We start from the raw sequence: 26,568 nt of genomic DNA, 5'->3' as shown, positions 1-26,568 counted from the left end.
GCCTGCAACCCAGACATATGTCCTGACTGGGAATCAAACTGACAACCCTTTGGTTTGCATGCCAGTACTCAATCCAATAAAGCCACAGCAGCCAGGGCTACAAAGGTTTTTTTTTTCCCAATTTTAAAGTGTACAGTTTAGTGGCTTTTAGTACATTCATTTGTGCAGCGATCACCTCTGTCTCATTCCAAAATCATCAGTGCATTTTGATCCAAAATCTGTTTGAATGACAACAGAACTAAGTTTTCTTTTCTTTTTTTTTTAAGATTATTTATTTTTAGAGAGGGTGGGGGGGAGAAACATCAGTGCATGGATGCCCCCCCACACACACACACCCCACTGGGGACATGGCCCACAACCCAGGCATGCACCCCAACTGGGAATCGAACTGGCAACCCCTTGCTTTGCAGTCAGGCACTCAATCCACTGAGCCACACCAGCCAGGGCCTAAGTTTTCTTTTTAAGATAAGGAATTATCAGGGCACAAATCTTTGTGAAAGGAAAAAGTTTAACTTAATTTTCTTACCTGTTGGGCTTCTTGCTATTTTTAAGTAACCCCGCATTAAATGTTTTTGCATATCCATATTTATCCTATGACTGTGCTGCTTTTCACTCAACCCCCCGCCACTTTCTAGCCCAGGGTCCTGAGCATGTTGTAAATGTTGGTAATATTGCAGTTTAATTGAATACTGAAGGGATTATAGCACTCGATTAGCAATCAAGACTTCTCTCCTTGCCACTGACTAATTCTTTGTGCAAGCCACATTTCCTTGGGCCTCAGATTACCCATCTCTTAGATGGGGGTAATATTGAACTGTCTTAACTCTTTCATACATTTGCTGTGAACAGTTCTATTTAAACACCACACATAAAAAATGTTTTAAGAAAAACCAAGTAACATCTAAAAGAAAATACGTAGAATGTTTAGTAGGAAATGAATGAGATTTGGAAGCATAAAATCTGTATTTGCTACCTGCTTAGGTTTTACCTTTAAGCCTTGATTTTTCTCATCTATAAAGTGGACCTGGTGATCACTGACTAGGTGACTTGAAGTGTGTGCACCTCGATGTGCAAACTATGGCATAATTGTACTTATGAGTAAATGTCATGATTAATAACTTTTCAGGACTGCAGTGTGCTAGCTTTTGTCCTGGACCACCTCCTCCCACATACCCAGAATGCAGAAGACAAGGACACGCCTGCCCTGGCCCGACTTTTCCTTGCAAGCCTGGCTGCTGCTGGGAGTGGCACTGATGCCCAGGTGGCCCTTGTGAATGAAGTAAAAGCAGCCCTGGGACGGGCACTGGCTATGGCTGAGAGTACAGAGAAACATGCCAGGTAAAATTCAGACCTGACTTAGTGCTGGTAACCAGTAGTATCCCCTCACTTCATTTAGGCCCATGAGATTTGCATTTGAATAAGAGTTTTGATTATATTGACACTACATTCTCTGGTCCTCTCAGACTGACTACATTTAGAGGGGATGGGTAAACGCCTTAGAGAAAACAAAGGATTGTTTTCATTCTTCAAGCAAGAGGTTAATTATTCAATCTTATTTTTGAATTATGTTTAAAGGAAGTAAAAAATACTACCACCCAAAGAGTTATCACCTAATTACTTACTTTTAGAAGGAAGCAGTGTATAAGAGGGCTATTTGAGGCAAGTTAGTAAAATGCAGCTTAAGAACGGACTGTATTCACATGACAGAGGTGTCAAACTTCTCTCCCAGGCTTCAGGCAGTGATGTGTATCATCAGTACTATCATGGAGTCCTGCCCCTCCACCTCCAGCTTCTACAGCAGTGCCACAGCCAAGACCCAGCACAACGGCATGAACAATATCATTCGACTCTTCCTGAAGAAGGGACTGGTTAATGACCTGGCCAGAGTGCCTCACAGCCTGGACCTCTCCAGGTAAGATCATTCCCAAGCCCCTGCCCCAGGCTTTTGCCCTCTCTTTAATTATGCTGTTTATTTCTCCATTTGCCTAATATTTCATGTTTTCTTGCCAGATGAGTAACGAGCGGCCAGTGTGATAAGGAAAAGTTTGGGTGTAGATGGGAACCTGAGTTCTTAGTATTGTGGCTTTTTAAAAAATACATACTTTTTAAAGATTTTATTTATTTTTAGGGGAATGGGGGGAGAAAAAGAGGGACAGAAACATTACTGTGTAGATACCTGTCCTGTGCTCCTTACTGGGGACCTCGCCCCCAACCTGGGCATCAAACTGGTGACCTCTGGTTCACAGGCCAATGCTCAATCCACTGAGCCACACCAGTCAGGGAGTAGTATTGTAGCTTTTAAGAAAGGCACTTTCTTTTCTTTAGTTCTTAGTTTTCTTGTTTGCTGCGAGTGCAAAAGTTGAACTATATTTCTAATTGTTTTCCAAGCTTCCCTCCTTTAATTAAAAATTACCTTTTATTGTGAAATTGTGTGCGTATTATAAGAATAGAAATGAGGAAAAATAGATACCATATTCCACCCAGATACCACTGTTACTGTATTGGGTTGGCCAAAAAGTCCATATGTTGTTCTTTTTTGTAAAATGAAAAGGAACATTATTTTCATTCTCACCAATAACTGGATTATTTGGATATTTTGAGTATGTCAGCTATCTCCCATGTGGTATAACATTCATTTTCTCAGTTAATGTCTCAATTTGATCACTGTCAATTTGAATTTGTCTACCCAATCATTGGAGCATCATCCAACAAGAAATCTCCACCAAACTTGGCAAACCACTTTTGACATGTTTAATTAGTCACGGTACCTTCTCCATATACTGCACAAATCTTTTTCTGCGTTTCAGTTTTTTACCTTTCTTGAAATAATAAAGCATAGTATGCCAAAAACGTTGCTTATTTTCTTCCATTTTCAATGTTGAAATGGCTACACAAAAATTCACCAATTTTGCCCTCACTGGTGTGTCTCAGTGGATTGAGCACCAGACTGTGAAGCAAAGGGTTGCCAGTTCGATTCCCAGTCAGGGCACATGCCTGGGTTGCAGGCCAGGTCCCCAGTAGGGGCTGTGCAAGAGGCAACCACACACTGATGTTTCTCTTTCTTTCTCCCTCCCTTCCCCACTCTCTAGAAATAAATAAATGAAATCTTTTTAAAATATATTAATAAAAATAAAATTCACCAATTTTGATTTTTTTTAATGCACACTGATATGACTGACAGCTGTTACAATATAATCTAGCAAAATTGTTTCAAATGAAGTTAAAGACGATTAAGTGCTATTAGAGCCATGTTTGAAAAAATCTGATGAACCTTTTGGTCAACCCCTTGTATCTTTCAGTGGTTTTCTTCACATATATAAATGAGATGGTATGTATGCTGTTGTGTAACCTGGGGTGGGTTTGTTTTCTTTTTATTGTTGTTGTTTTTCACTTGCTTTTTTAAGGGTTTTTTTAGGTACTAGTCTCTACCTTTCTGTATATATCAAGTTTCACCATATCTGATGCCCAGATCTATATTTAAAATTATTTGTGCAAACCAGAATCCAGGCATTGACCTTGCATTACATCTGATTGTGTCCAGTGCATCTCTGTTCTAACACAGATCCTTAATTTTTTTAAATTTTTATTTTATTTCTGTGTTTCATGACACTAACTTCTTGAAGTGACCAGGACTACTGTCCTGCAGGGTGTTTTACCTTGTGGATTTGGTCCATGTGGTACCGTGCAAATGGACCAAATGTTGTTCACTCTATTTTCTGTAAACTCCTTGTTAGAACTGGAGGCTTAATGGAGCCATTTAAACATTATTGGGTAGCATATATCATAGATGATGTCTATCTCCTATCGTATAATGGGAATACCTATCTCTTTGAACTACCATTATTAATCATGATAAGATTGACCACTGGAGTAGAGTAATAATCAGCACTGTACTGTCATTATTTCACCTCCTCGTACCAGAAAGTAATCTGTGTTATTACTTCGGCACTGTACAAATGTCTAGTTCCCTGTCAACTGTATACCTAATTAATGGTCTTAATGCCTGTTGATAATCCTTGTGTGCATCACAAGGTTATCCATTGTTAACATTCTAATTTCTGTCATCCTTTCTGCATTGTTAGTGAGCATTTATCTGTGATTTAGCCCCAGTTCAAGAGGGAAAGTCTATAGTTATCCTAAAATACAGTTCTTGCTGAAAAGGCAGAATAAAAACTCAGTTTTGTTTTGTTTTGTTTTTTTCACTTAAGTCACCAATTTTCAGAGTAAAATTTCAAATATAGGTTAAATCACTACCTCAGATGTGAGTTTTCTCTGGCTTCCTATTTTTAAGTAGTATTGTGGACTTATGAATTTTCATTGTTTCTTAAATTCAATTATTGCATTGTTTTGGTGACTACAGTTACCCTTTTTCATGCTCTTTGTCCTGTGGGGCCACTTCAAGCTGACTTCTTTGTCTTTTTGACACAACCTCATCAATTTTTTTAAAAAAAAACATTTAAAAGTTTTGCACTCACAGTAGTGTAATGAGCACCATACGTCTCACCTAGACAAACCAATGGTTAGCATTCTGTCCTATTTGCTTTAGTACCTCCTCCCCTCCCTTTTTCAGGAGGTGAATAGGAGTTGAATCTTTTGAAATTTGTTACAATTTGATGCTTAATCTCAATACTTCAGCATGTTCTCCTAAGAGCAAACATTCCCTTACATGGCTAGAGTACCATCATCATATCTAAGAAATTTACCATTGATATGATAGTACTCTATATATTTCATATCTGGATATCCCCGATTATCCCAAGTGTGTCTTTATAGCCTAGAGGAGAGGGTTTTGATCAATGGGCATCACCCATTGTATTTGGTTGTTGTAGGTCTCTTGTTGTTTGGGGTTTTTTTTTTAATGGTACTTGGCTATTTTGAAAAATCCAGAAAGCCAGATGTCTTATAATAATCTCCCATAATCTCTCTTATGGTTAGATAGATTCAGGCTAACTTTTTTTTTTTTTGCAAGAGTAGTATGTAGTAGTACATAGTAGTACATGTTTGCCCTTCTCAGTATATCACATCAGGAGACATGTAATGCCAATCTGTCCTCTTATTGGTGGTGCTAAGTTTCATCACATTGTTAAGGGTTAGGTTTCCCCCTTTGCATCAGTATGTTATCTGTGAGGTGGTGCTTTGAGCTCATGAAGATAATATGAATATCCTATGTCCTGAAGACTTTTTAAGATTTCATTTATATTTTTAGAGAGAGAGAAACATTCGTGTATGAGAAAAACATTGGTCAGCTGCCTTTCACACGCCCCCAAGTGGGGACCTGGCCCACAGCACAGGCATCGAACCAGCAACCCTTTGGTTCTGGTTCATAGTCCAGCACTCAACCCACTGAGTCACTGCAGGACCTGAAGGTTTTTAACTCAGTAGTTTGAACATTCATCGATGATCTTAACGTGGATCAGTTACATTGCTGGTTGCAAAGTGATGATTTTCTGATTCTCTCATTCCTTTGTATTAGCTGGCATTCTTATAGGTTTCTTTTATATTTAATGTGTTATAATTACCATCATTATTCTTTTTGATGCTGACATTATCTCAAATTTGGCCTATGGAAGTGACCACATTAATTTTTTTAAAGCCTTCTTGCTTTTGAAAAACTTCTAACACAACAGTATGTCGCAGGCTCACCTTGTACCTTCCATGCCCCGTTTTGGGGGTCATTTGTACTCTGATGAGCTCTGTCGTCTTTTAGTGTGGATTTCTGTGTTCAGTCGATCTCTCTGTCTTCCTTTATCTCAGCCCCAACATGGCCAACACAGTCAATGCTGCATTGAAGCCTTTGGAAACACTTTCCCGGATTGTGAACCAGCCCAGTAGCCTGTTTGGAAGTAAGAGTGCTTCTAACAAGAGCAAAGCTGAGCAGGATGCCCAAGGGGCCTCTCAGGACGCCAATAGCAACCAGCAGGACCCAGGTATGGAACCAGAGCCAGTGGACAGGAGCACTGGCTGGGTGGGCATAGTTCTTTTACGGGCATGGCATCACAGCTGTTCTGGCTTGGTATTGTTTCCCTGGGAACTTGCTGGCCTTCCAGAGATCTGTCGTAGTGGCGTGGGACTCTACCCCACGAAGAATTGCTTTAAATTGCAGCCTTATTTGGCAATCCTCACACGTAGCCTTGTCTTTTCCTTTGTCGCCCATTCGTTTATTCTCTGAGAACTTGTAAACTTGCCCATGGAAGGAACCTTACTGTCTTCATGCTTGCCTCGTGGTGCCCTGCTCATAGGCACCTTTTGATTATTTTGCTGGTTGGTTGTTTCAGGCGAGCCTGGGGAAGCAGAAGTGCAGGAGGAGGATCATGATGTCACTCAGACAGAGGTGGCAGATGGGGATATCATGGATGGGGAGGCTGAAACCGACTCAGTGGTGATTGCTGGGCAGCCTGAGGTGCTCAGTTCACAAGAGATGCAGGTAGGGAGGCAGATCACCCAGCATACTCCTTTTGCAGCACTGAACTAGACCCCCCAAAGTGATGTAGGTGGGTGAGTACTTGAGATCCTTGCCACAATGCTGTCTGCTTTGTAGAGGAACACAGATGATATGCTTAGTAGATGCTCGGTAAATGTATTTGTATTGTATTAAATGATGGGGGGGTAGGATCAGGATGCTATGTACTATGATATGGAATCGATCCATCAAGAAAACTTAGGTACAGGTGAAATGTTGATGTAGAAAGCTAGCTTTTGAGCCCTTTGGGCCCAGGGTCTTTGATTTACTTGGCTCTGGTATTAATGGAAGCTCCTAAACAGTACTGCTATGCCTGTAGCACTGGTTCTCACTGTGGTATTCAAACAGCAGTCTTGTAACAACCCTAAAGAAAGCATTGCAATTTCTGGAGCTAGCAGCAGTGGTAAGAAATGGGGCCTACGGTCCTAAGCCGCTAGCTCTGGGGAGATCTGCATGTATCCCTGGACAGTATGAAGACTACCCTGGTCTCAGATAACTGGGATGGACCCATTTAAAGGACAGTCTAAGTGTGCATTGGCAGCACACAATAGTTTCTGTGCTCTTAATACGACTCAGTGTGTGGTATATATATAACACCCTGTCACACATGCTAGAAATACATGCTCCCTTGCTGGCTTTTTTTAGGGTTTCAGTGCTAGCAGAATGATACAGACTTGTGTGCATCTATATATGTTCTATTTCTCTCCAGGTTGAGAATGAGCTGGAGGACCTGATAGATGAGTTGCTTGAGAGGGATGGCGGATCTGGGAACAGTACAATTATAGGTGAGAGCCCCAGAACTGAGTATAGCCTCTTCCTTTGCCTCAGTCTCTCTTGGGAGGACCCTTTTTCTCACCATCTGCTTGCTCAGCTCTGCCTAAGGGCTCATAGCCAGCCTAGATTGCTGCTTGTCTTGATATTGACTATCTTACAGATGAGAAATTCACAATCCATCTACAGACCTGTGGTGGGTCTGAAGTGTTGCCTGTGTGGGGGGCGGTGGTGGGGGTGGCCAATAGTGTAGATGATACATCAGGCACATTAAAAGTGTTTATTATTCATGGAGGCCTAGAGAAGGTTGTAGTGCTGTAGGGTGAAAAAGTGCTTTCCTTTCAGTTCTTTAGCAAAATTCAGGGGCTTTCTGCCTCTGAGTCTCAGTAGTGTAAAAAGAGTTGTCACTCCCTTAGGGTGGCCCTTTTTACAACTGAGAGGGAAAACGGCAAAGGTAACCTATTGTCACCTGGCTCCAAGGGTGTATGTGTTACTTGTTTTTATTTTATTGATGAAGCAAATCAAAGGATTGATGGAAGTAGACAAGTATTCTTAAATTTGACAAGGCTTTTTCACACCCATTATTCTCTGTGGTTTCACAATCCAGTGGAATTGGTAGGGCAGATATGATCATCCCGTTTTACAGATGAGGAAACTGAGACTCAGACAGGTAAAATGACTGGCCAAGCTCAAGTAGCTAGTCAACAGCAGGTCTTCTCCCTCATCCAACAAAATAAAAGGCTATCTGCTGGGTGTATGTAGCTACTTTAGGCACACCCAATCTGGAAAGGGAAGTCCTCTGTTGTTCAGTGAAGGCTCTGCTCTGTAACCTTCAGTGAGCAGAAGTGGAGAGGATGAATCACAAGAGGACGTGCTGATGGATGAAGCTCCTTCCAACCTCAGCCAAGCTTCCACCTTGCAGGCCAACCGAGAAGGTGAGAGTGCCGAGGCCAAAAAGGCCTCCCTTCTTGCCCTGCACGTCTGACAGATACTACACTAGGGTTTTCCTGGAGGCAGCTGCCCAAATGTGCAGAATAAGGAAGCATCTGTCTGCATGCGCTGACATACACCATCCACTTTATCCTCAGCCAGTTTTTCAAATAACATGTTACTACTGCTTGCCCAAAAATTTTGTTACATCCTACTTGGTTCGCTTTCTTCTCACCCACCTGCTACCATCGCTCCAGATTCCCTCTTACCAGCAGGATGCAGTCAGTAGCAAAGTAGGACTGGAAAGGCAAGGGGGCACCAGCAGACTTGGCCAAGTCCTAGACCATGGCTCCTCAAACCTCCACGTTCAGCCACCCCACTCAGCGTGTTGATGCACTGATTGGCAGTTTCAGGAAATTGGGGCTGGCTCACTAAATCTGTATATGACCCCAGACCTGGTTCTTCCTCTCCTAGAGTCAGATACCATATCGCCTTCCCACTCAATCTGCCGGCCTATACAGTAGCCTGTTTTCTAGCTACTCAGTATAGTGCTCCAATGTGCTCCCTTTGTTTTAGATTCCATGAATATCCTGGACCCTGAGGATGAGGAGGAGCACACTCAGGAAGAGGACAGCAGTGGCAGTAACGAGGATGAGGATGATAGTCAGGATGAAGAGGAGGAGGAGGAGGAAGATGAGGAAGATGATCAGGTGAGGGGGGACTGTGTTTGGGGTTGGTTCAGACAACCTCTTCCATGGGAACACAGAGCTGGAGAAAGCCAACAGTCTGGGTTGCTAGCCTCAGCGCCTCCTTCCCTCATGTGCAAATGTGGCCGTGACACCAGACTTCAGAAAATCCTTACCCCCAGCAATTCTCCATATCCTATTTTCCCCTTAAGGAGGATGATGAAGGTGAAGAGGGAGATGAAGACGATGACGACGATGGCTCTGAAATGGAATTGGATGAGGATTACCCTGATATGAACGCTTCTCCCTTGGTCCGATTTGAGCGCTTTGACCGGGAGGACGATCTCATCATTGAGTTTGACAACATGTTCTCCAGTGCTAGTAAGATACAGGGGCTCAGCTGGGTTTTATCTCTTGATCCTTATACCCTTCTCTAGGGTAAGCCAAGCAGTGAATGAAACAGCAGCTATCCATCTGATACAGCACTTCTTTTCCTATGCTGACTTCCTGGGGCAAGGGATATCTGAACCCATCTCTCTCAATAAATGTATACTTAGAAGAAAGAATTGAGAGGCTGCTCTTATTGTCTCCACTTCAGTAAACAGGCAGCCATTTTAAAGCCTGGACAGCTTGATGATTTGCTTGAATTTTTAAAAAAATGAGATACCAAGGCTGACTGCATCAGGCACCCATGTGCACGCTACAGTAACGGGGCAATCAATAATCCTTATGTCTGTAACACTGGATCTTGAGAGTTTGGATGGACCCTTTTGAGCTTGGCATTGGGGAGTACATTTGAGCACATCCACCCTGTTCATCAAGGATGCGTCTTTCAGAGGAGAGAGTGAATCTCTTCCTTCCTCCTCCTTCAGCGTCAGAAGTTCCCTTTTAGCATCGAGTTCGTAAAATCAACCTGTCTTGAGAAGGCAGGTCTTGACCATAAATCACAAGCATAATATAGCAGAAAACACTGAACCGTTCTGGTGGGTTGTCTTGGCCAACTAGTCTCTTACCTCTTTGAGCCTCAGTTTGTCACCTGTAAATGAAAAGTTTGAAGAGAAAAAAATGGGTTGGATTACATAGTTATCAAGATACCTTTTATTCTGTGATTTTCTTTGCAATTTTGTGATTTCCATCAGTCTTCCTTATGTTGAGCCTCTGTCAATTCAACAAGTTGAACAAATATTTGAGGAGTGCCTGTTGTGTCATACGTACTGAGAAGACTGTAGTAAAAAAAGAAAACAGCCCTTTTCCCTCACTGGAGCTTATGGTCGATTAGGAATTATAAATAAACACAAACTACATTGTAATGTGGTGAGAAAACAGAGTAAAGGGTTAGTAAGCCAATCTGTAGAATCAGAGGAAATGGCATGTAGGCCAAGAACAAATGAGCAGGTGAAAAAGGGGGAGAGGAGCCTTTAAGGTGAAGGGAGCAGCATGTTTCTGAGGGGCGTAGAAGCATCACTGTGGCTATAGTGTGGAGAATTGATTGGGAGTAGGTACTATGTAGCAGGCTGTTGCAGTATCTAGGTGAGAAATGGTAGCACGACCTATGGTACTGTCAGTGAATGGAAATGAGGTGTGGGAATGAGGGAGAAAGGACAAAGCTCAGGTTTCCGTGTGAGGAAGTAAGGCCCAGGAGACATGGTTCTGCTTGAACAACCATGGGAGAAATTTCTTTCTGGCACTGACCCCTTTGCATATTGTCCTTGCAGCAGACATCCCCCCATCCCCAGGAAATATCCCTACCACCCACCCACTGATGGTACGCCATGCAGACCACAGTTCCCTGACATTGGGCAGTGGTTCCTCTACAACGCGTCTTACCCAGGGCATCGGGCGCAGTCAGAGGACCCTAAGGCAACTGACAGCCAATACAGGCCACACCATTCATGTTCACTACCCTGGGAATCGCCAGCCTAACCCTCCTCTCATACTGCAGAGGTGAGTTACAAAGATTGTTGGGCTCACTGGGCTTTAGCGTTGTCTCCACCTGGGGGAAGCAGTTCGTCACTTAATGTTCTCAACATACACGCACAATATATTTATCCCATTTCTTTGTGGACTATATGCGCAGCCTTTTGTGGAATGCCAAATTGTATAACATGTTCTTTTGTTTAAGTGTCCTCTGTGTTCATTTAGCAATCACAAAGTATCTCATATACCAAACACTTAAAATTTGGGATGTAGGCAGAGCAGGATTGATGCCCTAAGGCTTAGTGTTTAGGGCTTCTTTCATTACTTCTAGAAGTGAAAGAAAGGGATGTAGGTGTCATAATGGTCGTTTTATAAACTACAGTGGGTGTGTAAGAGAGGCACTATACCCTAACACAGTGCCTGGCATTAACAGTGACGCTCACTCTCTGCCAGGAACTGTGTAATAATATGCAACCCCAGCCAGAATAAAGTTTGCAAACTGATGAAATAGTTACAAAGTAACGAAGACTTATGTGTAGTATGATCAGTCCTTAATAGTGCTACACGTTTGGGGAGGATACAGAAAGGGCCTGACAGTAACAAGTTGCAGGGCTGCTGTATACAGTGACCATGGCACCCTACCATCACCCTACAGGTTGCTTGGTCCCTCTGCTGCTGCTGACATCCTTCAGCTGAGCAGCAGCCTTCCCTTACAAAGCCGGGGTCGAGCACGCCTCCTGGTGGGTAATGATGACGTCCACATTATTGCCCGGTCTGACGATGAACTGCTGGATGACTTTTTCCATGATCAGAGCACAGCCACCAGCCAAGCAGGCAAGTTTGTATGGTGAAAGGGGAGGGTCCGTTTTTGTCAGATTCTACTTTTTTCCTGCCGAGGGGAAGCAAAACAGGGCCTGGAGAAACCCCATCTTATAATAGAAGCCAAAAACTACTCAGGGACTTACCGGAAGGCAACAAAAACTTTGATCTCTGGATACCTGTGAAGTGATGTGCCACAGCTTGTGGTGGACATTGGGTCCTGTTAAGGAAATACTGCAATTTTTGAGTCAGTCAACACATGACAAGACAAAGAATCTCACTTTCCTTTGTTCCTCTGCAGGGACCCTGTCCAGCATCCCCACAGCCCTGACCCGCTGGACAGAGGAATGTAAAGTTCTTGATGCTGAGAGTATGCACGACTGTGTTTCAGGTGTGTGGTGACAGCTTGGTTATCAGGGCAGTAGTGAGACCTCCAGTGCTGGAACAAATACGTGGAGAGTTGTTTCCTTGGTTGTCTGTGGCCACGAGCTCTGCCTCTGGGGTTCCCCCACTACCTCCCCTGAGTAGCCTCTGATCTTTGCTCCTTTGATCCAGTTGTTAAAGTGCCCATTGTCAATCACCTGGAATTCCTGAGGGATGAGGAGCTGGAAGAAAGGCGGGAGAAACGCAGGAAACAACTGGCTGAGGAAGAAACAAAAATAACTGACAAAGGCAAAGAAGATAAGGAGAACAGGGATCAGAGTGCACAGGTGATTCCTCAGGGCTGGGAGGATTCATCTGTGGCTGTGTCTGCCTTAACTTTCTATGCTTCTGACATATACGTGGCACCAAGAGTCATTGAAGAATCCTCGAACATTCACATTAAACCTGAGAAATGATCCATTCCAAGTTTGCCATATACTAACATGGTTTGGAGGAAAGAATTCTTCAAACCCAGGGGGAAAATAATTTCTCTAGTGTCTTGTTGGGGAAAATGAGCCAGAACCAGAGCAGCTCCTGACTCGCCAGTCACACTGTATTCTCTACCTTCAGTGACTACAGCTAGACAAGAATAATGACTTTGATTCAACCATGCTCTTGGTGATTCAGTTCTGTTTTTCTCAGTAGATTGCCGTACCAACTGTGTGGGAGGTGGGAGAGGACCTTCCCAAGATAACCCTATTCCTTCATCTGGTTAGGCTTCAGGGCAGAGAAAATGTGGACCCCATTACCAAATGTTATTTTCTCAAAATCTCTACCGTGATTTTGGTTTAGAAAAAAAGCTATCTGCCTACCTTTTTCTGACACTTCTGGAACCTCTAACAGTATAGCTTTAAAATATATGAGTAAAAACTAATAGGAATATAAAAGAAATTAAAAGACTTTAAACACTTTATTATATCCCACTCAGCAATTAGGGTACCCAATAGATTAAAAATAAGGATATTGAAGTGTTTAGTTATGATAACAAGCTTTATCTAATAAATACATTCGTATAGAACTTTTACCCAGTAAACAGTAACATTGTTTTAAACATGTGAAAGGAGATAGAAAATAAGCAAGCCTGGCATGTGATTGTAAAAGCTGGAGTAGGCGAAATGAACCCAGGGAAGGGAAATATATGTAGACGAAACTTACAGACATTTTTGCTGGTCTCATGATGGAGTTGAGGTCATGTGCTATGTCCAGCCCAGCTCGAAAGTGATTTTTATTATCCTTTCCTCTCATTCTTCAGTCAGCTACCTGGCGGTTTCCCCCTTGTCCCCAAGCCATCTTTGAACATGAGTATGTGTTTGAGAAATTGAAGACACATGTGCACACTAAAGTACTTATCTTCCATTCAGGTCATTGAACACCTAGATGGCATATGTAGGGAATGGTGACTGTTAGAGTTGGCCTGTATCTTGCGTGCTTGCAGACTCCCACAATTGTCTGTCCCTTCTCTTTGCAGTGTACGTCATCTAAGACAAATGACTCCACTGAACAGAACCTCTCAGGTAACTCTCCCTTCCTGTTTCCCATTCTTGCTAATTGGCTGGTTCTTTCTCCTGACCCTTCAACATAGCTGGCCCAAGTGGGCTGAAGGTGAACACCAGTGCTCTGTGGGATGAGGTAGTAGATTGTATAGTTTTAGGGTCATACCCCATCTTGGAGATAACTATACAGTCTACTGTCTTTCCCACGGTGGTACACTTCCCCTCCGACGTGCTCTGTTCAACTTCTTGTTCTGATTACGCTGTGTGGCATATGTGGTGGGTCTGTGTGTCCCGTCCCCTTTGGTGATTACCCTAGTATGCTGCTTCGTGAGAACACCTGATGACAGTGGTTTCCCAAATGCCAGTCCTCAGTGAAAATGAACAAAATAACAGAGGTTTAATGAGTTCTTTAGAAAGCTGAATTTATTCAACGTTTAAAGGACTATTTTTTTATAGCGATTGTGTCCTTTCTGGTTCTTTGGCATCAAAATATTTTTATGAAATGATATTGATGGGGTTTTGTTTCTTACTTGGCTAAGCTAAAAGTGGGTAACCCAAGTTATCTCTTTGTACTTTTTGCTTTCTATATAAATTTTATAGGTCTGTGGAATCCAAAAGCATAGAACATTATCTTGAGCAGCCTGCTATTGAGGAAAGTAGCTCTGTGGGCTAAATAGTCTTACTACCATATGCTTTCTATTCCTTGAAATATCAGTAGCCATTTTGCGAGTCTCATAGGTCCATGTGGATTATATATTTCCCCCACCTGTTTCCTCAGAACTTCTGCTTCCTTGTATGTTTTGTCTCCTTTGGCACTTGAGTTGGGAAATGATTGTACCAAAACCTACACCATCTTTTTTAAAGCAGTGAAAGAGGGTAGGTGTCCTGGTGCCCTTAATCTAGCAAAAGGTGTTTGAAAGGGTCTGTCATCCCATAATACAACTGCTTGCCTACTGCCTTTGCTAGAAGATTCTGCTTGTGCCAGGGTGAGGTAGTAAGTTGTATTGTTGTGGGGTAGGGATCTGAGGCCCCAAGTAGAAGATAACTATACAACTTACTACTTTCCCTGGTATGTGGCATATGCACACTTAGTCTTGGCAAAGTTGCTTCCATCAGACAGAATTATAGGTGTTTCTTGGATGATTATAGATGTTTCCAGGATTGGAAGAAAAGGGTAGGGGGAGGGGACTGGTGATATTTATAGAGTGGAGCAAATATAAAGTGATTTGAACTTTAGCTCTTCTTTCTGGGGCACAGAAAGGATTTAATTTTTAGGATCTCAAGCGAATCTCCAATTCTAGGGACTAAGATAGCACTGTGCCTTAGCCCTTATTCTGGGTATACCAGACCAACCACGAGCTGTTCCTAGGAGCAGTTGGTGGTCAGGGGGAATCCTGCATTACTGGCTAGGTGGGATGTTTGTCAAGCTACATGTGCTGATAGAGTAGCTCTCCGGGTCCTTGGCTTATTGCCCTGTAACACACCTATTGTCATTCTTTCCGAGAAAGATGGGACTCCTATGCCTGACAGCTACCCAACAACCCCATCTTCAACTGATGCAGCTACATCTGAGGCCAAGGACACCCTTGTCACTCTACAGCCCTCACAGCAACAATCAACACTCCCACCCCCACCAGCCTTGGGAGAGATTCCTCATGAGTTACAGTCCCCAGCTGGAGAAGGGGGGAACTCTGCACAGCTGTTGATGCCTGTAGAGCCAGAGGAATTGGGCTCTACACGGCCAAGTGGAGAAGCAGAAACAACTCAGATGGAGTTATCCCCAGCTCCCACTATAAGTGAGTAGTTTCAAGGTTTGGCAGGGTGGAGGGAGGTAGGACAGGAGGGGAAAATGGACATTCTTGTAGTTTCTCTTTCCTCTCTTTAGTAAAATAGTAGAAGCTCAAGTCCTCAAATAGTACAATCTCAGCTTACATGTTAGCTTTCTTAGCTAAAGTTGAGGTTTCGTCTCTGTCCTCAAGTGATTATACATCTGAGTATCTAAATGATACTAGTGATTATGCCAACAATTTATTGCGGTAATACTCTGTTCCTGGACTATGACACTGGGCTTATTTAACTTCTGTAAAAGCAACCCTCCAAAGTAGATAGTAGTATTTATCTTCAAAGTAGATAGTAGTATTAGAAGTGAAATAATTAGCAGAGGTCAGTAAGTGATTGAGCTGAGATTAAAATTCAGATCTGTGTGACTAAAGCTCACGCCCCATCCGTAGTTCTAGGGATGGCAAGCACATGACCCACACATACAGCTCTCCCATGCTGGCAGATATCATTTATCTCGAGGCACTATTTCCCATTGGTCTCAAATGGGGCCTCAGAATGCTCAGCAGTATTCTTAATTGAAACCTTAAGATATAGAGATTCTTTTCCTTCAAGGAACCTTGTTTGTTGAGATGAATAGAGCCAACATGCATGTACAGTTGGTGCCTGTGGGAAATATACAAGTGACAGGATCCCTTACCTAGTGTGCCTCGGAAGCTGTGTCACAGGCATGCCTGGAACACTGTAGGTGTTCAGCAGGTGATAGAAAGGACTTGAGCTGAGCCTTTTAAAGTAGGTGAAATTGAGGGAGAACATCAGGCTAGTGTGGTGTTAAGGTAGAGAAGTGAGAGGTCTAATCTGGCTGCTTCTTAATTCCAGGCAGAGATCTAACCTCTCCATGTGACTTCCTCCTAGCCTCTCTTTCCCCAGAGAGAGCTGAAGATTCTGATGCACTGACAGCTGTCAGCAGTCAACTGGAAGGCTCTCCCATGGACACCAGCAGCCTGGCTTCCTGTACCCTGGAGGAGGCTGTGGGTGATACCTCAGCAGCTGGCAGTTCTGAGCAGCCCACAGCAGGCAGCTCTACTCCTGGGGATGCCCCACCAGTTGTGACAGAAGTGCAAGGCAGGGGTGATAGGTCAGGGGAACCTGCCCAGGCTCCTGAGAACTGGTAAGCATTGTGTGAGCAAGAGGAGGGCAAGATGTGTTGGTGGGTATTACAAGCCACATTCATACTTGTTAACTAATGCACATGCTTTGTATACCGGGGAAGATCAGCCTGGTTTCTGTGAGAAGGGTATGGTAGGAGTGCTTTATGAATGGGAAGACATTACACGGAGAACACCGTGAAAATGATTTCCTTTATTTAGCTCTACTCCTGCGTCCTCTGAGAGTTCTTCCACCAGAGAGTCTGCTGTGGCCATTTCTGGAGCAGATTCCCAGGGAATCCTAGAAGAGCCACTGCCTTCAACAAGCAGTGAAGAGGAAGATCCCCTTGCAGGTGAGCTACATGTGTGCTCAGGCCGTCCTGAGGTTCTTTAGGGTTCTCGTACCCCTTGGCGTGGAAATGCCCACCAATCAAATGGTTCTATCTGTTCAGATGAAGGGTAGGCATATATGTGGGAGGAGGACCAGCAGTAAGGGTATGCTGAAGCTACAGAATGGAATGAGCCCAGGCTTCGGGGTCAAATTGGTTTTTGCTCAAGTCCCCTCTGCTACCTCCTGCCTTATTGCCTAGGGCTGTTACCTAACCTCCCTGATCTTCTTGATACTGAGGGGGTGGTAGTAGCTACATGTTGGGGTCTTGATGAAGGTTAAGTGACAGTGTACACACAGAACCTGGCATATAACAAGAGCTATTCTGAGCCTGGGGTTGGTGGGTGAGCCATGTCTCTGTGTCCTTTGCCTGCAATAAGGACAAAAAGCTGGTTGCCTCAAATAAGGCCATAGGTTTCTTTACTTCATTTACATCTCAGGCATCAGTAGAGATGTGAGTTCCTTCACCTCTTTCATCTCCCTTCAGGCATAAGTCTCCCTGAAGGTGTAGACCCCTCTTTTCTGGCTGCTCTGCCTGATGATATTCGCCGGGAAGTGCTGCAGAACCAGCTAGGTATACGTCCACCAACCCGGACTGCCCCCTCCACAAATGGCTCAACTCCTGCAGTGGTAGCAAATCCTGGTGTGACCGAAGTGAGCCCTGAGTTCCTGGCTGCCCTGCCTCCAGCTATCCAGGAGGAAGTATGTGAGCAGGAATCTGGTGGGGCCAGGCTGCCTGGCTGTAAGTATTCCCCCCATTGACTTGTTCTGCTCCAAAGGTACTGGCACAGCAGAGGGCTGAGCAACAGCGACGGGAACTGGCACAGAATGCCAGCTCAGACACCCCCATGGACCCTGTGACCTTCATCCAGACTCTACCCTCAGACCTGCGCCGTAGTGTCCTGGAAGACATGGAGGACAGTGTGTTGGCTGTGATGCCACCTGACATTGCAGCCGAGGCTCAAGCCCTGAGGCGAGAGCAGGAAGCCCGGCAGCGGCAGCTCATGCATGAGCGGCTCTTTGGGCACAGCAGCACCTCCGCACTCTCTGCCATTCTCCGAAGTCCAGGTATGGAGGGGAGGCAGTGGATGGGCTCTGGAATGTCGAACTTTGGCCACATGAGGCTCTGTTATTGCCGTTTGTATTACCTGGACCTAGCTCACCACCCTGCTTCCCAATCTCACTTTACTTCTTCTTTTCTTCCAGCTTTCACCAGTCGCCTGAGTGGCAACCGTGGGGTGCAGTACACTCGCCTTGCAGTACAGAGAGGTGGTACCTTCCAAATGGGAGGTAGCAGCAGCCATAACAGGTACCTTTGTCTTTTATCTCCTTGCCATTTGACCTGTCACATCTACAACTAGGCCAGCTCCCTTAATTTATAGGTGGAGAGGCTGGATGATCTCTCTAGGGTGTTTCATTGAAGGAGTGGAAGAGCCAGATCTTTAGACTTCCCCTTCAGAAAGCCACACTTTTGGTTTAGTGTAGCTACTATAGATCATAACCACAAAGTAAGGCAAGCTGGCACTAGCTGTGATTGCAACTAGGAAAGTCACCTGCTTCCCATGCAGATAGTGAAACAATGAGCAACTTGCCTTTGAGATTGTAGCATCTAGGCTGCAGATACAGGGAGGAGTGCATTATTAACAAGGTTGAAGTAGAGTAGTCAGATGTGAAAGAAGTGATCAGTTCCTGTATAAGGCAGGCAGCTATACATGGCAGGCAACCCTCCCCTTACCCACTCCAGTAGTCTCAAGAATGCAGAAATAAGCATCATCTCCTAAGACTATAGGGACAGTATGATTTTACCAATTGATACAGACCTGGGCTGGAATCTCTGCTCTCTCCTCAGTCATTATGTGATGTAGGGCAAGTCACTAATCTGTTTCAGCCTCTTGTTCATCTCAAAAATGGGTGATTCTCCCAGCCAAGATGAAGGCAAAGTAGGTACACCTTGCTTCCTTGCACAACCAAAAGGACAACAACCGGAACTTCCAGAAAACCAAACTGTGTGGAAGTCTTATGACCAAGGAGTTAAAGAAAAAAAAACATTTATCCGGACTGGTAGGAGGGGCAGAGACAGGCAACCAGGGCAGAGAAGACTCATGGCAAGGTGACGAACCAGGCAGTCCCGCATTTACACATGGATAAGCAGAGAGGAACAGCTGGGGAGCGAGACAGATCATGCAACCCAGGATTGCAGCACAGGAAATCAAAGCCTCAAAACCTTTGGCCATGGGGGTTGCAGTGACAGGAAAAACTCCCAACCTCACAGGAGAGTTCAATGGAGAGACCCACGGGATCCTAGAACATTCACAAACCCACTCATCCGGGAAACAGCACCAGAAGGGCCCAGTTTGCTTCTGCATAGCAGAGGAAGTGACTGAAAGCCAGCCAAGAGCCAAGCAAGTGGCATTGTTCCCTCTTAAATACCTCCCCCACATACAGCATTACAGTGCAGCAATGTGGGTTGTGCAGCCCTGATGAATACCTAAGGCTCCACCCCTTACAACCTGACATTTCCAAGGAGACAAAGAAATATGGCCCAAATGAAAGAACAGATCAAAACCCCAGGAAAAGAACTGAGTGATAAGGAGATAGCCAACCTATCAGATGCAGAATTCAAAACACTGGTAATCAGGATGTTCACAGAAATGATTGAGTATGGACACAAAATAGAAGAAGTAAATGCTATGCAAAGCGAAATAAAGAAAAATATACAGGGAACCAACAATGAAGGGAAGGAAACTGGGACTCAAATTCAACCATTTGGAACAAAAGGAAGAAAGAAACATCCAACTGGAAAAGGATGAAAAAACAAGAATTCAAAAAAAAGAGGAGAGGCTTAGGAACCTACGGGATAACTTTAAATGCTCCAACATCCAAATCATAGGAGGGCCAGAATGAGGAGAAGAAGAAGAGCAAGAAATAAGAAACGTATTGGAAAAAATAAGGAAAACTTACCCACTCTGGCAAAGGAAATAGACTTCCAGGAAGCTTAGAGAGTCCCAAAGAACTTGGACCCAAGGAAGCACACATCAAGGCACATTATAGTTACATCACTCAAGATTAAAGGTAAGGAGAGAATCTTAAAAGCAGCGAGAGGAAAGGAGAGTTACTTACAAAGGAGTTTCCCATCAGACTGTCAGCTGATTTCTCAAAAGAAACCTTGCAGGCAAGGGGCTGGAAAGAAGTATTCCAAGTCATGAAAGGCAGAGACCTACATCCACAATGACTCTATCCAGCAAAGCTATCGTTTAGGATGGAAGGGCCGGTAAAGTGCTTCCCAGATAAGGTCAAGTTCAAGGAGTTCATCATCACCAGGCCCTTATGATATGAAATGTTAAAAGGACTTATCTAAGAAAAAGAAGAAAATCAGAACTGTGAATGGTAAAATGACAATAGACATAACTAACTATCAACAACTGAATCACAAAAACCAACTAAGCAAACAACTGGAACTGGAACAGAATCACAGAAATGGAGATCACATGGAGGGTTATCAGTGGGGAGGGGGAGGGGGCAGAATGGGGGAAAGTTAACAGGAAATAAGCGTAACTGGTAGGCACAAAATAGACAAGGGAAAGTTAAGGACAGTATAGGAAACAGAGAAGCCAAAGAACTTATATGTACAACCAACCCATGGGCCTGAACTAAGGTGGGGTAATGCTGGTGGGAGGAGGGGTGGAGGGGATGAAGGGGATAAAAAATGGGACAACTCTAATAGAATAATCAATAAAATATACTTTTAAAAATGGGTGATTCTTTAGTCTTTACAAGCAGCCCCTTGAAGAACCTGTTACAGACATTATAGAGTGCTTGGTACATAGTAGGCACTCAAGGGCAATTCTTATTATTTACTGTTAAGAGCCCTTGGACTGAACACCCTTCGTTCTCAAGCCTCCTTGGAGGTATCCAGCTCATCTCCCTCTGGATCCTAGAGCTCTAGCTAAAGTGTTAACCCAGAAACCATGCTCTCTTCCAGGCCTTCTGGCAGTAATGTGGACACTCTCCTCCGCCTCCGAGGACGACTACTTCTGGACCATGAAGCCCTGTCTTGTCTCCTGGTCCTACTTTTTGTGGATGAACCAAAGCTAAATACTAGCCGTCTACACCGAGTACTGAGAAATCTCTGCTACCATGCCCAGACCCGTCACTGGGTCATACGCAGCTTGCTGTCCATCTTGCAGCGCAGCAGTGAGAGTGAGCTATGCATTGAAACACCCAAGCTGTCTTCAAGTGAAGAAAAGGGCAAAAAGTCAAGCAAGAGCTGTGGGTCAAGCAGCCATGAGAACCGGCCCCTGGATCTGCTGCACAAGATGGAATCTAAGAGCTCCAACCAGCTTTCCTGGCTCTCAGTATCCATGGATGCAGCCCTAGGCTGCAGAACTAATATATTCCAGATCCAGCGTTCAGGTGGGCGCAAACATACTGAGAAGCATGCAAGCAGTGGTTCTACTGTCCACATCCACCCCCAGGCTGCTCCTGTTGTCTGCAGGCATGTTCTGGACACACTCATTCAATTGGCCAAGGTGAGGAGTTTGAAGGAACGGCCTAGGTGAAATCTGAACTCTGAGTGAGCCAGCAGGTCTTTCTTAGCTCTCATTGCTAAAGCCTGTATTGTTTCTGGGAAATTGTCTGGTAAATAACTTTGTGGATTTTTCATTTTCACTGCACAGTTTTTATGCATTATCTCATTCAGTCATCAAAACAACCTTCAGCAGTCTGTGTTATTTCCATTTGACAGATAAAGAAGCTGGGATACAGAAAGTTTTAGTGGCTCTGTCGTGCGGCTAGAAAGTGTTGGAGCTGAGTGGACCTAGAGCTGAGTTTAGTCCTGCTTTTTAATAAGCATTGCTGCCATTTGTTTAAGGGCCTGCCTGCCTTGTGCCAGGAACTGTGCAAAATATATAATATCCTTTCATTGCCTTTAATTTCACAAGGGTGGTGTAAGTGTCTCCTCATTTTATAAGTAGAGATTGATACTCAAAAAGTCCGCTAATCCTCTCCCTCAAAGCCCTTGTTTCTTTCTGGGCTGCTTTGCCATCAGTTGGATAAAACCGTATGACAGCGCTCCTATGTTACCAAAGCTGTCCAAAGGAGTGGAGAGCCTGGGAAGCAGTTGTTATTCCTTGTCAAGAAGACATGCTTTCTGTGTAGACCCCGTAGACCAAGTTTGTTCTCTTCCCTGCAGGTGTTTCCCAGCCACTTCACACAGCAGCGGACCAAAGAAACAAACTGTGAGAGCGATCGGGAAAGGGGCGGCAGTAAGCAGGCCTGCAGCCCATGTTCTTCACAGTCCACTAGTAGTGGCATTTGCACAGACTTCTGGGACTTACTGGTGAAACTGGACAACATGAATGTCAGCCGGAAAGGCAAGAACTCTGTGAAGTCAGTGCCAGTGAGCACTGGTAATGAGGGGGAGTCCTCCCCATACAGCCTGGAGGCCTCTCCACTGGGGCAGCTCATGAACATGTTGTCACACCCAGTCATCCGCCGGAGCTCTCTCTTGACTGAGAAACTCCTCAGACTCCTTTCTCTCATCTCAATTGCCCTCCCAGAAAACAAAGTGTCAGAAACACAGACTAATTCTAACAGCAGTACTTCCTCTACCACTGTAGCCACCTCAACCACAGCTACCATCACTGCCACTTCCAACACGCCCACTCCCCCTGCTGCAACCACCCCTGTCACTTCTGCTCCAGCCCTGGTTGCTGCCACAGCTATTTCCACCATTACCGTAGCTGCTTCAACCACAGTGACGACCCCCACGACTGCTACCACTACTGTTTCAAGTAAGTGCGGATGTAGTCTGGGAGCTGTGGGGTGTGTACACCCTCCGACCCCCCACTCCCCCATCCAGTTACTGTTCCCTAAGTGAGGGTGATTGCCTTGGTTTGTGTTTGTGAGACCCAAATGTGTTCATTCTTGTCCTTACCAGACCCGGCTCTTTCTCTCCTCTTCCTTCCTTCCTTCCTTCCTTCCTCTCCCCTCCCACCACATATACGCACTCTCGTGTGAAGACCAGCAGGCATTCACTGAATATGGCTAAGCACCAGAAGGAGAAGAGCTAGACGGTTCTTGTCTTCAAAGAACTCCCAGCCTTTCCAGCCTGTTCCCAGAGGAACAGTTCCCAGAGGAAAGAGTTCAAGAGCAAGCAGGATACAGTGTGAATCAGGGTAGAATAAAGTAGCCGGGCTGTTCCAGGAAGTGAAGAGAACTAGTCTTATGGCAGACTAGTAAGAATTACGTGAAGAAATAGGTTTTGGAGAAGGGGCTGTCAGAGAGGACTCTAAATGTAGGGCAACAGTTGAGAAAAACATCTGGGATTCTTTGTCAGTCCTTGGCATCCCAAGCCATTGGGCTTTGGTGGGTGGTTCTTCGTTATATCTACTTCCCCCTTCTGACGCCCTGAACAGTGATTCCTTGGTTTTGTCACTTAAGTCTTTGGCATGTTGAGTCTCAGGCTCACAGTGTTCCATTTGTTTCCTCAAAGCTACTACTAAGGCCAGCAAATCTCCAGCGAAGGTGGGTGATGGGGGCAGCAGCAGTGCAGACTTTAAGATGGTATCTTCGGGCCTCACTGAAAACCAGCTGCAGCTCTCTGTGGAGGTGAGTCCAACCTCTTCCTGTCTCCCAAGGTTGGGGGAGAAAGGGTAGACGGGTAGATAAGGTTTTACTTCTCAAGTTGGGACTTAACTCCTTTTCCCTTTTTTCCCCAGGTGTTAACATCCCACTCTTGTTCTGAAGAAGGCCTAGAGGATGCAGCTAATGTGCTACTACAGCTCTCTCGAGGAGACCCTGGAACCAGGGATACAGTTCTCAAGCTGCTACTGAATGGAGCCCGCCATCTGGGTTATACCCTTTGTAAACAGATAGGTAATAATAGAGTAAAGCATCATGTTTGTCTTTCTTCTTTTTTAAGTATATTTTATTGATTATGCTATTACAGATTTCCCAATTTTCCCCTTTATCCCCCTCTCTGCCCTGCACCCCTCAACCCTCTAGCATCCCCCACCTTAGTTCATGTCCACAGGTTGTACATATAAGTTCTTTGACTTCTCCGTTTCCTATACCATTCTTTAACCTCTACCCATCTATTTTATGCCTACTGATAATGCTTCTTATTCCCTCTACCTTCTCTTCCCATTATTCCCTCTGCCACTGAAAACCCTCCATGTGATGTTCATTTCTTTGATTCTGTTCCTGTTCTAGTTGTTGGCTTCATTTTTGTTTTTGTTATTTTAGGTTCAGTCGTTGATACTTTTGAGTTTGTTGTCATTTTACTGTTAATACTTTTGATCATCTTCTTTTTCTTAGATAAGTCCCTTTAACATTTCATATCATAAGGGCTTGGTGATGATGAACTCCTTGAACTTGACCTTATCTGGGAAGCACTTTACCTGCCCTTCCATTCTAAATGAAAGCTTTGCTGGATAGAGCAATCTTAGATGTCGGTCTTTGGATTTCATGACTTGGAATACTTCTTTCCAGCCCCTTCTTGCCTGTAAGGTCTCTTTTGAGAAATCAGCTGACAGTCTGATGGGAACTCCTTTGTAGGTAACTGTCCCCTTATCTCTTGTTGCTTTTAAGATTCTCTCCTTATCTTTAACCTTGGGTAACTTAATGAAGATGTGCCTCGGTGTGTGCTTCCTTAGGTCCAACTTCTTTGGGACTCTCTGAGCTTCCTGGGCTTCCTGGAAGTCTATTTCCTTTGCCAGATTGGGGAAATTTTCTTTCATTATTTGTTCAACTAAGTTTTCCATTTCTTGCTCTTGTTCTCCTTCTCCTTCTAGTATCCCTGCCATTCAGATGTTAGAGCACTTAAAGTTGTCCCATAGGTTCCTAAACCTTTCCTCATTTTTTTTTTTTTTGAATTCTTGTTTCTTCATTCTGTTCCGGTTGGATGAGTATTTCTTCCTTTTGTTCCAAGTCATTGACTTGAGTCCCCATTCCCGTCCCTTCACTGTTGGTTCCCTGTATATTTTGCTTTGTTTCACTTTGGGTAGCCCTCATTTGTTCCTTCATTTTGCAATCAAGCTCAGTCAGTTCTGTGAACATCCTAATTACCAGTGTTTTGAACTCTTCATCATGTAGTTTGGCTGTTTCCTCATCACATAGCTCTGTTTCTGGAGTTTTGATCTGTTCCTTAATTTGGGCCATATTTCTTTGTCTCTGTACCTTGTTACATTGTAAGGGGGCGGAGCCTTAGGTATTCACCAGGATGGGATAGCCCTCTTCGCTGTGTTGTGGCACTGTCTGTGGGGGTGGGGTCTGAGAAAGAACAATGTTATTTGCTTGCCCTGCTCTAGTCGCACTTTCCAGCGAACTCTCTTGTGTGAGACTGGGAGTTTCTCCCACCGTGGCAACCCCTGCAGTCGTTTATACCTAGCTTTGAGTCTACAGTTTCCCATTCAGCAAGCCCTGCTTTGCCCACACAGTCCGTTGCCTTGCAGCACATCCTCTCCCCTCAGATCTCTAGCTCCACCCCTCCTACCAGTCTGGGAGAATGTGTCTTTAACTCCTTGGTTGTCAGAGTTCCATGGAGTTTGATTTTTCTGGCACTTCTGGTTGTTTATTGTTTTTAGATTGGTTGTTATCCTTCTTTTGGTTGTGTGAGGATGCAAAGTGTTTCTACCTACACTTCCATCTTGGCCAGAACCCTGTAAGCATCATGTTTTTCGGAAACCTTGCACTTAATGTATTACCTCTTTCTGGAAGCCTTTCCTGAACCTCCAAGCTGAATCAAACTCCTATGCTTCTATCCCACAGCCCCAACCTTTCTTCTCTCATAGCACTGAAAATACTGGGTTGCCATCTAGTTTCTTCTGTTCAGTTCTAAAAGAGCAAGACTGGGTTCCCTCTACATCCAAGGTGCCTAGCATATGGCAGGTAGTTCATGCTTAGTAAAGGCAGGTGAGCATGCATAGGACTGGCAGTGCCTTCTTGTTTCTCCATTCTGGGCACTTGTAAGAGCCCTATGACAAGCCTTCTGGGGCAGCTTTGCCAGCTCAGAGATGCGCCTACACTGTGTTCAGGCTCAGGAATTGACAATCACAATAATGTCATCTGCCTTTGTGTAGTTTTGAGTGTACAAAAATTCTAAGAACACTTGTAAATCATCTAGTTTCAGTTGTCTTCCTTCCGGTTTTACCAAGAAAAAAACCTAAAATCCAAGTGATAAAGCAATTGAGTCAAGGAATAGAGCCAGATCTTTCTTTCTGCTTAGTCTCTTTGCTCTCTCCCATCCCCACCCCAGTCATGGGTCTCCCTAGATATCAGCTACATGCTTAGTTATCAACTTGTCATAAATGTCCCTGGAGCTAAGGTGATATGAGAGTTGATTGGACTGTAGGCCTGAGGGCATCCTTTGCTGCATGAAAATTGTAAGGTTCTTCTGGAAGAGGCCTCTGACCTTTCTCGACTGCTACCATTTATTCCAACACCTGTGGGCCAGGCAGCATCCTAGGCAACTCTACCATAGTTATCACCTAATTCTCAGCAGCCTTGTGAGGTTAGGCAGTATTAGCCCTATTAAGGTAGGTAAGCAATCTGCCTAAGATCACCACAAAAACCTCAGAATTTCAAAAGGTATGCAGGCTCCAAAACAGATGATTTTTCTCTCCACACTGACCTGCATTTTGTGCAGTTTCAACAGATTCTTGAGGCCAGGTAAATTGGTAGTTCCTGGGTGGTCGACTGATCCACAGCACACATAGCAAAATGAAATTCCTGCTTAGTCTAGGTTCTCTGTAGC

At 44.4% G+C, this 26,568-nt stretch overlaps 1 protein-coding gene across 17 annotated transcripts in view; it reads left to right on the top strand.

Moving 5' to 3' along the window:
* HUWE1 (HECT, UBA and WWE domain containing E3 ubiquitin protein ligase 1) overlaps positions 1–26,568 on the top strand; it is a 150,199-nt gene that overhangs the window by 113,266 nt on the left and 10,365 nt on the right. For 13 of the 17 annotated variants that reach the window (XM_037153689.2, XM_053667505.1, XM_037153687.2 and 10 more), the window contains 23 exons: positions 1,127–1,338; positions 1,730–1,912; positions 5,755–5,927; positions 6,276–6,424; positions 7,170–7,245; positions 8,068–8,166; positions 8,738–8,871; positions 9,060–9,228; positions 10,563–10,791; positions 11,420–11,598; positions 11,885–11,974; positions 12,139–12,293; positions 13,475–13,520; positions 15,008–15,295; positions 16,158–16,449; positions 16,649–16,779; positions 17,302–17,516; positions 17,594–17,882; positions 18,021–18,123; positions 20,797–21,343; positions 22,006–22,606; positions 23,308–23,423; positions 23,534–23,690. In XM_037153689.2, coding sequence (XP_037009584.2) covers positions 1,127–1,338; positions 1,730–1,912; positions 5,755–5,927; positions 6,276–6,424; positions 7,170–7,245; positions 8,068–8,166; positions 8,738–8,871; positions 9,060–9,228; positions 10,563–10,791; positions 11,420–11,598; positions 11,885–11,974; positions 12,139–12,293; positions 13,475–13,520; positions 15,008–15,295; positions 16,158–16,449; positions 16,649–16,779; positions 17,302–17,516; positions 17,594–17,882; positions 18,021–18,123; positions 20,797–21,343; positions 22,006–22,606; positions 23,308–23,423; positions 23,534–23,690 — 4,633 coding nt within the window. The remainder of the gene's footprint in view (positions 1–1,126; positions 1,339–1,729; positions 1,913–5,754; positions 5,928–6,275; positions 6,425–7,169; positions 7,246–8,067; positions 8,167–8,737; positions 8,872–9,059; positions 9,229–10,562; positions 10,792–11,419; positions 11,599–11,884; positions 11,975–12,138; positions 12,294–13,474; positions 13,521–15,007; positions 15,296–16,157; positions 16,450–16,648; positions 16,780–17,301; positions 17,517–17,593; positions 17,883–18,020; positions 18,124–20,796; positions 21,344–22,005; positions 22,607–23,307; positions 23,424–23,533; positions 23,691–26,568) is intronic. The other 4 variants (XM_037153694.2, XM_037153699.2, XM_037153697.2 and 1 more) reach the window with 3 other exon arrangements.

Source organism: Artibeus jamaicensis, unplaced genomic scaffold (assembly GCF_021234435.1).
Source record: "Artibeus jamaicensis isolate MK-2021 breed Jamaican fruit bat unplaced genomic scaffold, CSHL_Jam_final contig_1410, whole genome shotgun sequence".
Taxonomy (NCBI): Eukaryota; Metazoa; Chordata; class Mammalia; order Chiroptera; family Phyllostomidae; genus Artibeus; species Artibeus jamaicensis.
Note: the sequence above shows the minus strand (reverse complement) of the source record. Positions and strands in the feature narration are given on the sequence as shown.